The sequence below is a fragment of the Patella vulgata genome, chromosome 7 (genome assembly GCF_932274485.2).
Source record: "Patella vulgata chromosome 7, xgPatVulg1.2, whole genome shotgun sequence".
Lineage (NCBI taxonomy): Eukaryota > Metazoa > Mollusca > Gastropoda > Patellidae > Patella > Patella vulgata.
In genome coordinates, this window is record NC_065885.2 from 48,716,920 (window position 1) to 48,732,124 (window position 15,205).

Genomic DNA, 15,205 nt, shown 5'->3' on the forward strand with positions numbered 1-15,205 from the left:
TCAGAAAAGGAACTGATAGTCCCTGAATGCTGAATATCGTCCTCTCATGACCACAATGCTTCACACTAAATTTGAAAAATATCTGTCAAAAACTGTAGCCACTAGCCAACTACACACTCCCTATACAAACAATCCACATTCCAACAAAATGAGAAATAAAAAAAAAACTTACTGTTTTGTCTGTTTTCTAGGTTAAAAGTATGTTCACCAGGTTGTGTTAAACTATCAATACCAATATGATCACCTTGTGTATATCTGATACTACGATCATCACGTGGGGGTTTAAAGAAACCAATACGTTTTTTCTTCATTATACATAATATAACGAAAACGGCTATACAGATTAAAGCTATTATTACACCCAGTATAACAAGTTGGTATGTTGCAGCTGATGCTCCTGCTGTATATATGACAAATCCTATTTCATAATGAAGATTACCAACATGAACCTAAAATACACACAAATATCATACATAATTTCCTGACATAATAATCTCAAATTAAAAATCAATTGACCAGTTTGAATAATTTTTATTTTATCTGTTTCCATAATTAATTTTTTTTGGAAGAGATGTTAAAGAAGCACTCTTACATTTCATCTGATATGAAAACTTGAAATTTACGATTACAGTAAATGTAATAAAATAACCTTTTTACTCTGTCTGAACAGGGTTACGCAACTGTTTACATGTACTGAGAATTGTGATAAAGGCAACTCATCACTCCGGGAAGCTAACTGACATGGACGGTTATTCAGCCATTGTTGCAGCTGTCAGATAGGAACCTTGTCAATAATTATAATAAAAATGATTGTATTTTTTCAAAATGTTCTCTCCGACAGCTGTAGGGATTATTCAGGGGTTTTTTCACCAAAATATATCTGAGGCAGGTCATATTGTCATATCTATCATAACATCAAACTAACAGGGTTGATAATTAGTAGTTGCCAACTGGTCTGGGGTCATTATTTATATCTAAAGGAGGCAAAGGATTTTGAAATAGCATGCCACTATCAATTGGAATATGAGTATGGCTTATAAATAAGATATGGTGCTCACCACTTGATTAATATATAGAACAGCTGATACCACTTCACATTTGAGGCATTAAAATTTTTGAAATAAAATTTGGTATGGGTCAGTTGATAAATCAATAATTTGACCATTGCAATTTTAGGTTGTTGAAACTGTACTAACCTCTACTTTTCTCTTGGGTTCATTTTCACTTATAGATGTTGGTTTATTACTCGGAATACATTTAATATTAGTTTCTTCTAAATCTTTTACTTTACATATATCATCTCCTACAATAACTTTTATATCTGTCTGTGTAAAACCTAATCCTATATTATCACCCTGTAAATAATTATATCCTTTATCTAAGTAAAACTGTAAATCTATATATAACAAATATAGTTTACTCCCAGGAAGTCTCTGTTAGGGTCCATAGAAGATGAAGAACAAATATTCTCTTGTTTACCCAATAGATGTAACCCCCAACAGATAACTAACAACCCCCTTACAAAAGCTGCAAACCAAGTTATGCATTTGCCGTTCTGAATGATATTACAAATTGAAAGATAGGTTGCCAGGCATGGAAACAGGTAAATCGACCAAGCAGTCCACAAAGGTTGTCACACTGTTGACCTTCAGGTAAATAGAAATCAAATTCTTTAAACTGATAATATCATTTCAATGTTGAAAAATTTTCTATGATATAATCAAGGGTAATAACTCTATAGGCATTGTGTTGCAATATAATTCTTCTCATTGCACTAATCTGAACATAAATTTCAAGCAGACTGAATGTCAGCTATTGCCAATAGACTGCTCACAACATTCCACAAAGTGATCAGAGATAATAACTCTAAAAGTTATCAGAAACTATTGCAATTCAGTCAGATGATCAATGTAATCTGTATGAATAATGATGACTTGATACGGACAAATGATACAGTGAGCGAACAAGCTAAAAAATTAATTGAACACTTTTCTACAATATTAATTGGTAGTAGTGAATAAATTTTAGACGAATCAACAGAAGACTATAATTATCCTCATTGTTAAAACACTTTACACCAAAAGTAACAACACTTTTTTTAAGCATCAATAATTGAAAATTTAGGGAATATCACCGGAATTTTTCATAATCTATATGGGTTTTATATTCTAGTCTATGATGCCGTTTCTATGTTGTATGATATAATCATATGGAAGTGGTTAACAGGCAACAATATTTAACACTAAGTTTCAACTTACTTCAATGACAAGATTTGATTGTGAAACATCAAACTCTAAAACATTCCCGTCTCCACGAAATTTATCAAACACTGGATCAGGATAATATGTAAAACTACTTAATTTCCCCTGTGTTTGATGAAAGTTGCGTAAATTTTCCACACCATCCATAATAAACCACAAGTTGACTTCCTCTGGATCTGTTTTCTCTGCATTGGTGATGACAGAACTAAAATCAAGAGCTGGACAAATCATAGCTTCTCCTCCTTCCGTAACATTACAAAGCTACAAATACAATACTAAAGTTACAATATAAAAAAAACATGTAGAATATAGCAGAGAAATAATGTATTGATGATTATAAAGGTCAAATTCTATATAAAATGTGTATTTATTCACATAGTTTCATTAGAAATACAGCACAAACAATTAATTTTTAGGAAGAAAGAGAGAGAAATGGGGTTTAACGTCCACTCAACACAAACTAGGTCATTTCGGGACTAACATATGGTTTAATTTATTTCAATAATTTGCTTGCGCGTAGGGGTCTTTAGCAGTGGGAGGAAACCAGAGGACCCGGAGAAAACCCATGAGGTTGGACAGGCGACCCTAATCCTTGTCGCATACAACCGGGGATTCGAAACCACGCCAGTTGACTAAATGACAGGCCTTATGATACAGCAAGCATGTGCTAACCATTCGGCCATCCAACCACCCTTTTAGGAAGAAAAACCACTAGTTTTAATTAAATGCATTTATATAATTGATCACTGTCATTTTCCTGTTGGGTCGATGGCAATTAAGTTCACCTTTATGTGGACCTATATTATTATAGTTTCCTTTTTAACATAAGGAGTACTGCACTACATGCAAAACAAAACCAACAAGACAAGACAGACATTACAAGAAATAAACAACAAATATCAAATCAAGTGAATGGATTGTTGTTTCTTTTTTTTCTAACTGGGGTATGCAATTAATGTATGTATATTGTATCAGGATTATATTGTAACTTTAAGTGCAGTTGAATTTTCGGCAGATTATCAAATAACTTAAATCATTATTTTTATTATATGAAAGGACTGTTGAGAGTCCTATGGACCCTTGACACTTAAAACAATATATGTAGTGACTCGTTAAGTCTGAGGATTTAAAAAATATTTTTTTAATATGTGAAAACAAGAAATCATGTTGGTTCCTCTGAAGAAAGTCAAAATTTTAAATTGTCCATTCCAGCAGATCAGACAGTCAGATGATAGCCCGAATTGATGACATAACTTGATAAATGGTTTGATAAAATAAAGTGTTACTACATTACCTCTTGTTGTGTTAAGTCTTTCCCATCTAACGAACCTCCTATATACGGTCTAGCTACTGAATCCAAGTTAGATCCTCTCACAGTTATTGGTATACCACCACTACATGTATAGAAAATATATAATAAAATCACTATCCAAATTCAATACACCCATTCCAAGTGTATTTGGTTACATATTGATGACGACAACATTTTATCGAATTACAGAGAAACTATCACTCCCGCCAAAAAAACAATTGAATAAATTTAGAATAGCATCATACAGTAGTCATTCACACAGAATTGACACTAGATTTTAAACACTTTTCCAGACTAAAATCTTACCTAACAAAAGATTGACGTGGTAAAATATGATCAATTGTCGGGTTTTCTAAGTAGAAAAAGTTAGTTTCTTCATTTTCATCAATACTTAAGGTAGCATCATCAATTTTAACAATGAGTGGACCATTTCCTTTAGCTCTATTTATAAATCTTTTTCTTCTTGATGATATGAAACCAGATGTTTCTGACCAAGGAACAGTTGTACAGTCAATCTGTGTACTAGTTAAACTAAATAAAACACAGAAAAATATTCTTCTTATTAAAGAGTTTTTACATTTAACTAATCAAAACATAATTACCGGTATGTTTTTATATAGGGTTGGCCATAATTCCTTAACTGCACATTATCTAAGTGCTGGATAGTCATATCTCTATATCTGCCAAGATTATAGAGGTAAATGATTGAACAACAATTTGTAAATGACTTGATTTAAAGCTTCCAAACAAGTTAATTGGACTATTTCTTCACATTTTGGTATTTGCTTTATTCATACCCATTTCTATGAACCAATACAATGCAAAATCTGAGACGACTTCTATAAACAACTTGTCATTCTTGCACATAGAAATAACTACCAGATTATTTCATCCATTGTCAAGCTTACCCTCAGATAAACAGTTCGATAATCAATGTTATTACTCCATGTGTTTTAAGGTCTCTACCACTAAATATCCAAATTATTGAGAAATTCAGCTATGACCATTTTAAAGTATAATTGGCTTACTGCACTCACTTGAAAATGATACAATTAAAATTATAAGCAACAGACACATTTGGCAATCCTCCTATGTTCAAATTATCTCCCTTGATCCTTATGTTAGTCCCTCCTGCTACAGGCCCTCGTTTTGGTTGAAAAGACTCTATTTTTGGTTCCTGGAAAATAATGAGGTAAATTCAGAATGTGTATATCAAAAGATCATTACTGGAGAATTTGGGGCTTACAAATTATTAATAGTGGAATATCAAGTCTTATTAAGCCAGACCTCTCGCAATCAAAACACTAATTCTTTCACTGCATGGGTCATGGGTCAATCACTGCAATTTGATGTTTAAACAAGAACATATTTAAATTCATTTTCAGCATTATATGATTTACAGTCAATGAAACAGTTATTTTGAAGGGTAAATGTTTTATTACCTGATAAGAGAAATATTGTTCAGAGTAATCAGTGCCTTCTACATGGTAGCTTCTACCAAACGTGGTACTACCTGTAACTGTTATCTGTACTGGTCTCTGTTGTACAGGAGCAGGACCAGTTCGACATATTAACCTATTTAAAAATTTATATTATCAGTAAAAACACTTAAGTCTAAAAAGTCAAATGCTGAAAATAAAATACCAGAAGTTGCTCCAAAGAAAAAGCCTGTTATCATGTGATGTAATACATAGACGGTGGCTCCTCACGAAGGCTGGAAAAGTCATCACAGTATTCAGATTTAACAGTAAGTCAAAAGAGTAATAAATTTATTTAAAAAGTTTAAAAAAGGTTATTTAAGAAGTAAATCTCAAAAACTAACACTGATATGTTTACATTGACAGGGGCTATAAAATGTCAATAAAATAATATGCTAAACAATCTTAAAAATATAAGAAAACTCTGTGAATGGTTTACTAGATTTAGAAGACAGTGACAAAAGATTTATGTGTGACTGATTTGCATTAAGGGGTCTCCTCATGACTAGCCAAACACGCCAGTCATGCTAATGTGCCCCACCTCAATCCCAAAATAAATAAATGACACATTAATTAATAACATATTTTTTTTTGTTTAGTTTTGAGCAATAAACTTAGATAAAGCAGAATGGTTTTGATGTAGTGAAACTATACCAAGTATCATCACTCTCCCTCAATTCAAATCAACATTATTGTGTCTAGAAGCATCAACCAATCAAATTGCTCATGTTAATCATCAAGTCATGACATTACCTTAATGAACATCTACACAAACAGCCCGTTCAGACACTTATTTTTAAACCAGTTCATAATCGCCGGGGTTTTTAAGACAGCATTGTGTTGCATTCACACGTACTATAAGCCAAACCAGTTTAACTATTCTGACCTCTCCGGTCGGAGGTTAGAGTTAACTACGCATGGGTAGCTTCGTATTCTTTATTCAGCTCTAGCACGCTTTCGATAACATTGGCACTGTCTGACCCCAATATTTTCACAGGAATGTAACTTACTGCGTACAGCGCATGCTCAAAGCAAGCTGGAGCAGGTTTTTTTTTTAAGCCAACCCGTTCAGATGGCTAAGATGAACCAGTTTAAAATAAAAAGCCTTCTCGAAGACAGGTCATGAGCTGGAGTTTTTAAACTGGTTTATTTGCCCCATATTTGCGTTCAGATGCTTAAGTTAAACTGGTTTAACGATCCCTGGGGTTTTTAAACCAGGGCCCTGTTTCTCAAAATCTTAACTGAAGATAAAATCCAAATTTAAGTAGATACTTCAATTTTGATTGGCTAAACGCTAAAATCAATCTAATATTATCCAATCAAATTACTAAAATTTGGATTTTATCTTTGTTAAAATCTCGTGAAACAGGCCCCAGTTCAACTTAAGCGTCTGAACGGCATATAAGTGTGAAAATTCTACCTCAATTAAAAGCAGAGTTATTGTGTTCCAAAGTCTTAACCAATCAAATCAAAGCATTAGCAGAAAATTTCCATCATCAAACTTAGTCATAGTGAATGATATACTGGTAATATGGTATTTTGTAAAATGAAACTTCCTTACCATGTTGAATTCCCATTTTTAATGTCACATTTTATTTTAGAAATTTCAACAGTCAGACTGGCTTTATCTTTTAATATTGCGCTTCCAAAATTTTGACCAGTCAAAGTCAATAAAGTTCCACCTTGAGTTGGACCATTTAGAGGATTAATCTAGAAAATAAATGAAATGGTCTACAATCCTTGTCCTATAAAGTTTACACTGTAGGCAATCATCTCAGGGTCAACACTTCTCTATCTTGTGTCTAGTCTGATAGGTTTATTTATGGTAACAAAACACACAATCTGAATGCCAGTGTCCCTCTCCTTCTCTCTATTATCTATAGCATTAATGTACATGTATTTATGGGAGCAATGCACATTATCTGAATGCCAGTGTCCCTCTCCTTCGCTCTATTATCTATACCACTAATGTATTTAGAAAGATGTGCATTCCCGTAATAAAAAAACAACTGTTCTAAATCTTTATCCTAGTCCTGTACAACTATGTAAAGCACTGTGAGGAAATTATTTAGTTCCCCAATATCATGTTGTGTAAATGCCTGGATAACCATGTTTATCTGTTAATTTGTACCTCGTGCATGGCGGCGAGCATCAATCGAATTGAATTTAAATCTCATCGGCATGGCTCAAAGCCGACAACGTGGAAAAAGGTTAGGCGCAGAGTATGTAAATCAGTTATTGGAGGATAGTGCCCATTTTGTGGACGAGCGTTTCCAGTCGACCCCAATGGCTTCGAGTTCGAGTGGTAGCGGAACTGCAGTCGGTGCTACGATTACAGCGGCAAACACAGGAAAAACTGGCAAGCGCACTGCCAGTCGCGGAACGGCCCCAACAACACCTTGTCCTAGTCATCTTCAGGCAGAAATTAGAGACTTACAGTCAAGATTACTTATTATGGAGCTTACTCGTGAGAAAACAGTACTCCAAAAGAGGTTGGAAAACATGGAGAATAGTGGTGGTGGTCGCCAAAATATGCAGACAAATGAATGTTTTGGAACGCCAGCCTCAAGTAGTAATAGCCAGGGACAAAGTTACACAGGTACGAATTCTATTCCGAATCATAGCACCAGCAAGGAATCTACGCGTTATGTTCACCATTATATATGGGATGACCCTCTTATAAACTTTGATGCTAGAGACGATGTGGTGACATTAAGTAATTCAGGTGTTAAATTAAACCGCAGAAGGGAGAGGGAGTGCCATAAACTTACTATAGAACAGTGGGGTTTTGGCGCAGTTGAAATTCTGCAGGAACTTATACGAAATGGTGAAATATCTACGTCGGGCATCCAGGATTATCTAGATTATACAAAAACTATTTTTCGGTTATTCAGTCGATATGTTATAGCCAGTGTTTTGCTGTACGATAGGAAATACCGAGAAGAGCAACAAAAGAACAAGTTTCGTTGGAATACGTCACGATCCAACATATTTGACTTTCAACTGATATCGAAGCCAACATTTAATCAGATGTCGCATCAGAAACAGTCTCAAGGACGTGTCAACAGGCGTAAAGGTCCCTTTACCCCGGAGGGCAAGGAGATATGTCGTAAATATAATTCTACAGATTCTTGCAATTTTTCTTATTGTAAACTTGCGCATTGCTGTACTAGTTGTTTTGGACCACATAGTGTTATTGATCATCCAAAAAACTAATTAAAAACTCTCTGTCCGCGACCCCACTATCAGGACTGGGAAAATGCCTCTCCGCCTGGGAAAGACAGCTTCCTACAGATTATAAGGACAGAGAGTTTACTATTAATGGAATTGAACAGGGGTTCTCGATCATTGATACATGCGACGACTCGCTTATCGATAAAGTAGAGGTAGACAATTGAAGATCCGTGCAAAACTTTAATAAACTAGTTGAAAAACAGATATTAGACGAAATTGCTGAAGGCAATTACATTAAAGCCGAGGAACAGCCAAAAATTGTGAGTGCTTTGGGTGCAATACCAAAATCTTCTGATAAAGTGCGTCTAATACACGATGCCAGCAGACCTCTTGGGTCTGCTATGAATGATTACGTAGATAGCGATTGCAGTTGTTCATATATGGACTTGCGCGAAGCAACAAAACATATCCATCGGAATGGATATCTAGCAAAAATCGATCTCAGTGCTGCCTACAGGTCGGTCCCGATCCACCCTGCCAACTACAAATATACGGGCTTAAAATGGCGTTTTGAAGGAGATTCCGATTATACGTATTTAAGTGATACCAAACTCCCGTTTGGATGTAAGAAAGCACCGCAAATTTTTCAGAAAGTTAGTCGAGCCGTGTGTGATATTCTCAAGTTGCGTTATGGTTTCACAGCCATTGCTTACTTAGACGATTTCTTAGTTTTTGACAAGTGTTGTGACAAGCTTATACATTTACTTTTTCTTCTTCGAGAATTGGGCTTTTCGATTAATTGGCGGAAGGTGGTTTGTCCAACTCAACAAATCACATTCCTAGGTATACTTATAGATACAGTTTGCATGACATATTCATTACCAAGTGACAAACTTGAAAGCTTTTATGAACTGCTAGTGGATTTTTCTAGCAGAAAACGTGCCAGCAAAAAGCAATTGGAACGCCTTCTGGGGAAGCTTAACTGGGCTGCCCAGGTTGTTTGTGGTGGGCGTACATTTCTTAGACGCATAATTGACATGAAGGATTCAATTACGTTATATAACCAAAAGGTTCTGTTATCTATGGAATTTTTTGAAGACCTACAATGGTGGCTAAGTTTTATGCACTCGTTTAATGGTACTTGTATCATACAAGATGTCCGTCCAATCACAACTGTCCAAACAGATGCTTGTACAGAAGGTGCAGGGGGATATTATAACGGGGATTATTTTTATGTTAATTGGAATCTTGATTGCCAGCTCTCCTACCTCTGCATATTAACGTTAAAGAACTAATAGCGATATTCTTAGCTATTTGTTTCTGAATAAACGTGTGATAATCTATTCGGACAATGTAAGTGCGGTCTCTTGGATAAATAAAGGATCATCTAAACATAGTGTTGCGAATATTGTGTGCCGCCTAATATGGTGGATTTGTTTATGCTGCAACTGTTCAATAAAAGCAATTCATTTATCAGGTACCAAAAATGTCATAGCAGACGCATGTTCAAGGTTACACAAACCTGACAAGTATGAGACATTATGTGCGTTGGTACCCTCGTTATTGTGCGAACCTTTTTCAATAGAGAGGCTTTTAGTACACATGTCCCCATCCTTCGTTTTTTCCAGGTGGATTAATTCAGCGGCTACTACAAAAGGGACTACAATACAAAGACCAGGCTTGGGCGAAATCTACGCGAGCAACATATGTGTCACAGATAAAGTGCTATATAGATTTTTGCGACTCAATAATGTCTTGCCCAGTGCCAGCCTCATCAGAAACAATCCAGTGTTATGTAGTGTACCTATCTGATTATAAACATTTTAAGTACTGCACAATACAACAATCTTTAAGCATTGTGTCTCATATTCATAAGATTTCGAAATATGAAGATCCTATTGTGAATGACTACTCCTTGAGTTTATTATTACAAGGTGTTAAACGTACACTTGGGGTAGCGCAGACACCGGTGGCGGCCATAACTCCGGATATTTTGTTAGCTATTAAATCAACACTAAACCTCGGCAATATTTCTGAGGTATCCTTTTGGTGTGCATGCATTGTTGCTATCTTGCCCCCTCCGGCGTTTTTAACCCGGAGTCAGATATTCGTCTAGCTGACCTAATTAAGTGCTCTTGGGGTTTTATTATTAAATTACGCAAAACAAAAACTATTCAATTCCGGGAAAGGGAACTGGAAATTATTTTGCCATATATAGGCAATTCCCTCTGTCCTGTTCTAGCATTACGTCAATTATTACTCTTGCGACAACATTCAAATGTTAATCAACCACTTTTTTTAATTAAGGATGGTTCTGCCCTCAATTACACTGTATTTCGCGCAATGTTGTCAGCAGCTCTCAATCGCATAGGCCTTACGAATTCAAATATAAAGGGCCATTCTTTCCGAAGGGGTTGAGCGACATGGTTAGGGAAATTAGGAATTCCCCTTGATACCATAAAATCCATAGGATATTGGGCAAGTAAATCGGTATATTGATCCACAATTTGCAAACAGATTGCATGTCATTCAAAAATTTGGACGGTCTTTAACTGTGCAGCTTTAGTTGGTAATTAGTCATTGGCAGGGCTTACATTTTTATAGTACCATTCCATTTCTCAACTTAATTGTATTATAAACAATACTGGGGTTGGGTTTTTTTTTTGTTACTTTATATGTTTGTAAAATGTTGATTATTATTTCTTTGATAATCTAACAATGGTTTTGTTAGGTTCTTATGTAGTGTATTACAATTTATTTAGTGTGGAATGTTATTAATAAACTGTGCCAATTTTAACACCTCGTCTGTCTCCTTTCATCCACTATCACAAGGAGGAGTTGGAGAAAGTCAAAATATAGCCTATACTTGTCGTAGTTATATTGTAAGTGATCGTCTTGATGATCAAGTCACTCGTAAATTGGAAGAATGAAATTCTTTAAATGGTTTACTAACCCCAAAAAGCTAACATTGTGAAAAGTTAAACATTTTAATTTCAAATTTGCAGACAATTAAATCTCGGATCACAGTTTTAAAGTGTTATTAATTTATGTACCAGATACTTACAGAATGAAGAGAAGGTGGACATTGATTACGATTAAAATCATTATCACATTCATTATATGTTGTACACTTTCCCCTACACCAGCCACATCTCAGAGGATCTGAACTTGATAAACATGAATCACAATCACTATGTACTCCACATGAATCTAAGGAAAACTTTATAACCTAAAACAAAAGATTAAAACAAGTTTAAAACATGAAAGTCATTCACTTGAAAAGAATCCATTAACCATTATATATTTGATCATACAGCATAAGATAAATGAAATTACAATTTAATTTTTTTTTCAGATTTTCAATCTACATTGTAATCTGTGTTTTGCCCTTGTGACAATTCTATGTAAAACATCTCAACTGATCAAACTATATTAAAACATGATGAAAACGCACTACTTTTATAAATGGATGAATGTAAATCTTGTTTGAAAGATACACTTTAATCTTACGCTTCTGAATATAATAACATCAGATCAAATCTATGTTTTCAAGATAGCGTAAAGTTAAACACAAAAAATTGAAATGTAATGTTTGTGGTAAGTCATTTATCCACACATCCTTAGGTAAAATAATAAAAAAAATGGTTTAAAAATGCTGGTGTTCATTAAACCATTTTGATTTTGTATCTGATAGCAAACTTGTTTCAAATAAACCAGTTTTAAAATCACAGCTTATAAAAAAACTATCTTCGATAAGGCCTCTTCAAAAACTGTCTTATCTTGGCAGCTGGCTTTAAAATGCGAAGTGGACTCCAGACATACTCCTTGCAGTGTTTCGTTTGATTTTTCCTAATCCCACTAAACACTGCTTTATCGAGGGCAAATTTCTGTTCCAAATTATGACTGGTCAATGTCAATGGTCCGATTAACAACCAATGGCTAACTACGTCACAAAAGCATCACACTTAAAACAGAGCTCCAAATTGGACCAAATATGTTTACATAACGTTACGTCATGACTCACGATTTTAGTATTCCCAATTAACCAGTGCATATCAGAATATTGCAGAAAACTAATTGCATGACAAACGAGGCTATCAAATCGAAAACAATGTAAACAATACTGTTTGGAGACGAACATACTTTCACCATTTTTAATACCTTAAGCCTTAAATCACTGTCTAAAGTTTTAGGGAAGACCCAGATTAAACGAAGAGCTGTCACATTGCTGTACTTGGGATAGATTTGATTGAATGGGAAGAATAGACAAACTCCCACAAAAGCTCAAGTATCAGAAGCCAATCAAGCAAAGGCCAGAGAGGGATTTCTCGGGCCATTGCTTCAGGAATATGGCTCCAGATAGCTTCGGGCAGGCGCAGTAAGTTGTTTTTCTGGCCCTGTGCCCTTGAGTAATTATGTCAAATTATGTCAAATTAGTCAAACTGACTTGGCTTATGGTACGTGTGGTCCTCTGGCTTAAAATAAAGGAGCACTGGTGTTTTGAAACCAGTTTAAAAATATCATCGAGAAAGCATATTTTCTTTTACTTTACATGTGATTAAATCAAGGAGGGTGTCCTTTATTGACACCAATAATCAACAAGAAACTAATTACCTTATTACCAGTAAGTAGATATAATCTTTCTTTATCTTTATCAACATACATAGTAGATTCTATAGCTGTAGATTGTTGGGATGTAGTATTACCTAGATATAAACTCATATATTCTCGTCCTTTAGATTTATGTACCTGTAATAATATATTAAAAAATATACACTGTCAGTAAATATGGGTAACAGGGAACACAGGCTTGTTGTAAACAGCTTTAATCACTGACAGACCAAAACATAAGATCGCAATCAAAACATGGCGCTCGTTATTTATATATATATATTCTGCGCAGGCGCGTAAGTTACATGGTCCGATTCATTGGACGCAAGTGTATATAACAATGTTAACACTATACTAATATGCAGACCATTGTACTCGCATGACCACTTCTTCTTTTTTTCTTTATCTTTTGTTTGGTGATACAGGGGGGAATAAAGAACTAACTTTAAAATGGAAATTAAAACAATTGTACACTACCAATAAGAAACAGTTCTACTCGAATAGTTGTGACGAGGTAGTAAACTAAACTAAGTCACATAATCTGAAAGAAATACTGGCTTGGTCTTTAGTCTAGTAGAATGACGACTTGAACACTGATAAGAGGAATCTTCATTATGTGAGGTGTATTGATGCATGACTTGTGGCTCAAGGTCCGTGTTAAGCAAAGTTTCGTCAGGTGTTGCTGGTAAGGATAGAACAGGAGGTATCTCACAAACAGGCATGTTGGTATCTCCTTGGGTGTGTGTATTACTAGTTATATCACCAACAAACTCGTTGGGGTCCTCTGGTTCTAGATCACATCTTGACCTTGGACTCTGAAATGTGAATGTTGAGTCAGGAACACGGTAACACTCAGTGACTTTAACCTGGTAGGGTGCTGATCGTAGTTGGGAACCAGAAAATTTACGAACAGTACACCCATTTCCGTCGGTTGAAATGACGATATATCTATCACGAGCAGCGAGTTTATTACCATCGCAAGTGATATATACAATGTCACCCGTTTCGACGGGTGGAGAAGAAGGCTTTTGTCGGCCAGGGGCTTTAGCTCTTTCACTGTGGGGATGATTAGTAAGACGCTGGTTATGCTGGTCCTGGATAAGCTTTACATCGGACATATGTATCTGGTCGTTTGAAAACTGATCACGTTGTGTCCACATTCTCACGCGGAAAGTCCTCTGTTGCGTATTCTGGAATTCATTCTAGCGGTGGTGATGGCAAGAGTTAAAGGAGTAATAAATCCACCACCTGGGTTAAACCGAAGTAATTCTTCGGTAAGTTCCAAAATTGCATGCTCAGCCACTGGATTTTTGTTGATATTCTTGGGTCTGCCGATATCTAATGTGATGCCATGTTCCTGAAGGAGTTGATCGTTGAGAAGACCCTTAAAGGCTGGTGCAGGGTCAACTCGGATACTTATGACGGTGTCAAGAGGTATCATCACAATGCATAATTGTATGAGTGCAGAACGAAGGGTAGACTTTTGTTCATCTTCTATAATGCACGAAGTAGTGTATGACGTGACTGTCTCTCAGAGAATAAGTACATATTGGCGATTTCGTTTCATAACATCAGCGGCAAATGTTAATCCTATTCGCTCAGGGGGTTCAGATGTTGACTGTTCCTGAAGAGTAACAGGGATTTTCTTCAAAGATGCACATAGATGACACCTAGTTGACGTTGAGTCGATGGCTGCATCGATATCTAAGGCATAAAAGTGTCTTTGAAATAGGAGCTTTAGCTGGTGCTTAGAAGGGTGGTTGAATTTTATATGTAATGCAACAAGTAGGCCATCCAAGACTTGACGTGGAACGATGGTGCATTCATGTGTACTAGATAGTGGATCATCGCGTTTCACTACTAGGAGGCCATTCCTTCCAATTGAAGCTGTTCGAAGATATCGCTTGATATCTTTGATATTGGTAAGTTTCTTCGATGGTCTTGTTCCCTGGGTCAGATGAGCGTGAACACGTCTAAGATCTGAACACTCGTGTTGCATCTGTTGCCATGTTGATGGGCTTGTGTATGGTATCTTGGAATTGCCAGATAAGACATCCTCTGTTAGCGTAGACCTGATGACACATGCTTCACAAGCAGTAATAAATGTACAAACTTGGCAACTGGGTTAAGAACATTCCGGGGCATTGCGGCTTGCAAAATCTGATGGTACATTGGCTGAACCGGCAAGATGCTGAATGTTGACATGCATGGTATCGGCTTTATGTAGAAAGGAAGGTTGTCACTCATGCACTGGCAGAAAATTCACCCCAACACAACTTTTGATAAGCTTTAACGCAAGGTTTGCTGTCAGTAAGAACTGATGCTTGATGTGTAGATTGTATGATATATGGTGAGAAATGCCTGATAGC

At 35.8% G+C, this 15,205-nt stretch overlaps 1 protein-coding gene across 1 annotated transcript in view; it reads right to left on the reverse strand.

Moving 5' to 3' along the window:
* LOC126827949 (hepatocyte growth factor receptor) overlaps window positions 1-15,205 on the reverse strand; it is a 45,240-nt gene that overhangs the window by 9,941 nt on the left and 20,094 nt on the right. Inside the window, exons 4-13 of the mRNA XM_056102408.1 lie at window positions 12,840-12,974; window positions 11,290-11,454; window positions 6,613-6,761; window positions 5,016-5,148; window positions 4,611-4,750; window positions 3,880-4,104; window positions 3,556-3,655; window positions 2,259-2,522; window positions 1,197-1,355; window positions 173-449 (exon numbers count right to left, since the gene is read on the reverse strand). Of these exons, the coding sequence (XP_055958383.1) occupies window positions 173-449; window positions 1,197-1,355; window positions 2,259-2,522; window positions 3,556-3,655; window positions 3,880-4,104; window positions 4,611-4,750; window positions 5,016-5,148; window positions 6,613-6,761; window positions 11,290-11,454; window positions 12,840-12,974 (1,747 nt within the window). The remainder of the gene's footprint in view (window positions 1-172; window positions 450-1,196; window positions 1,356-2,258; window positions 2,523-3,555; window positions 3,656-3,879; window positions 4,105-4,610; window positions 4,751-5,015; window positions 5,149-6,612; window positions 6,762-11,289; window positions 11,455-12,839; window positions 12,975-15,205) is intronic.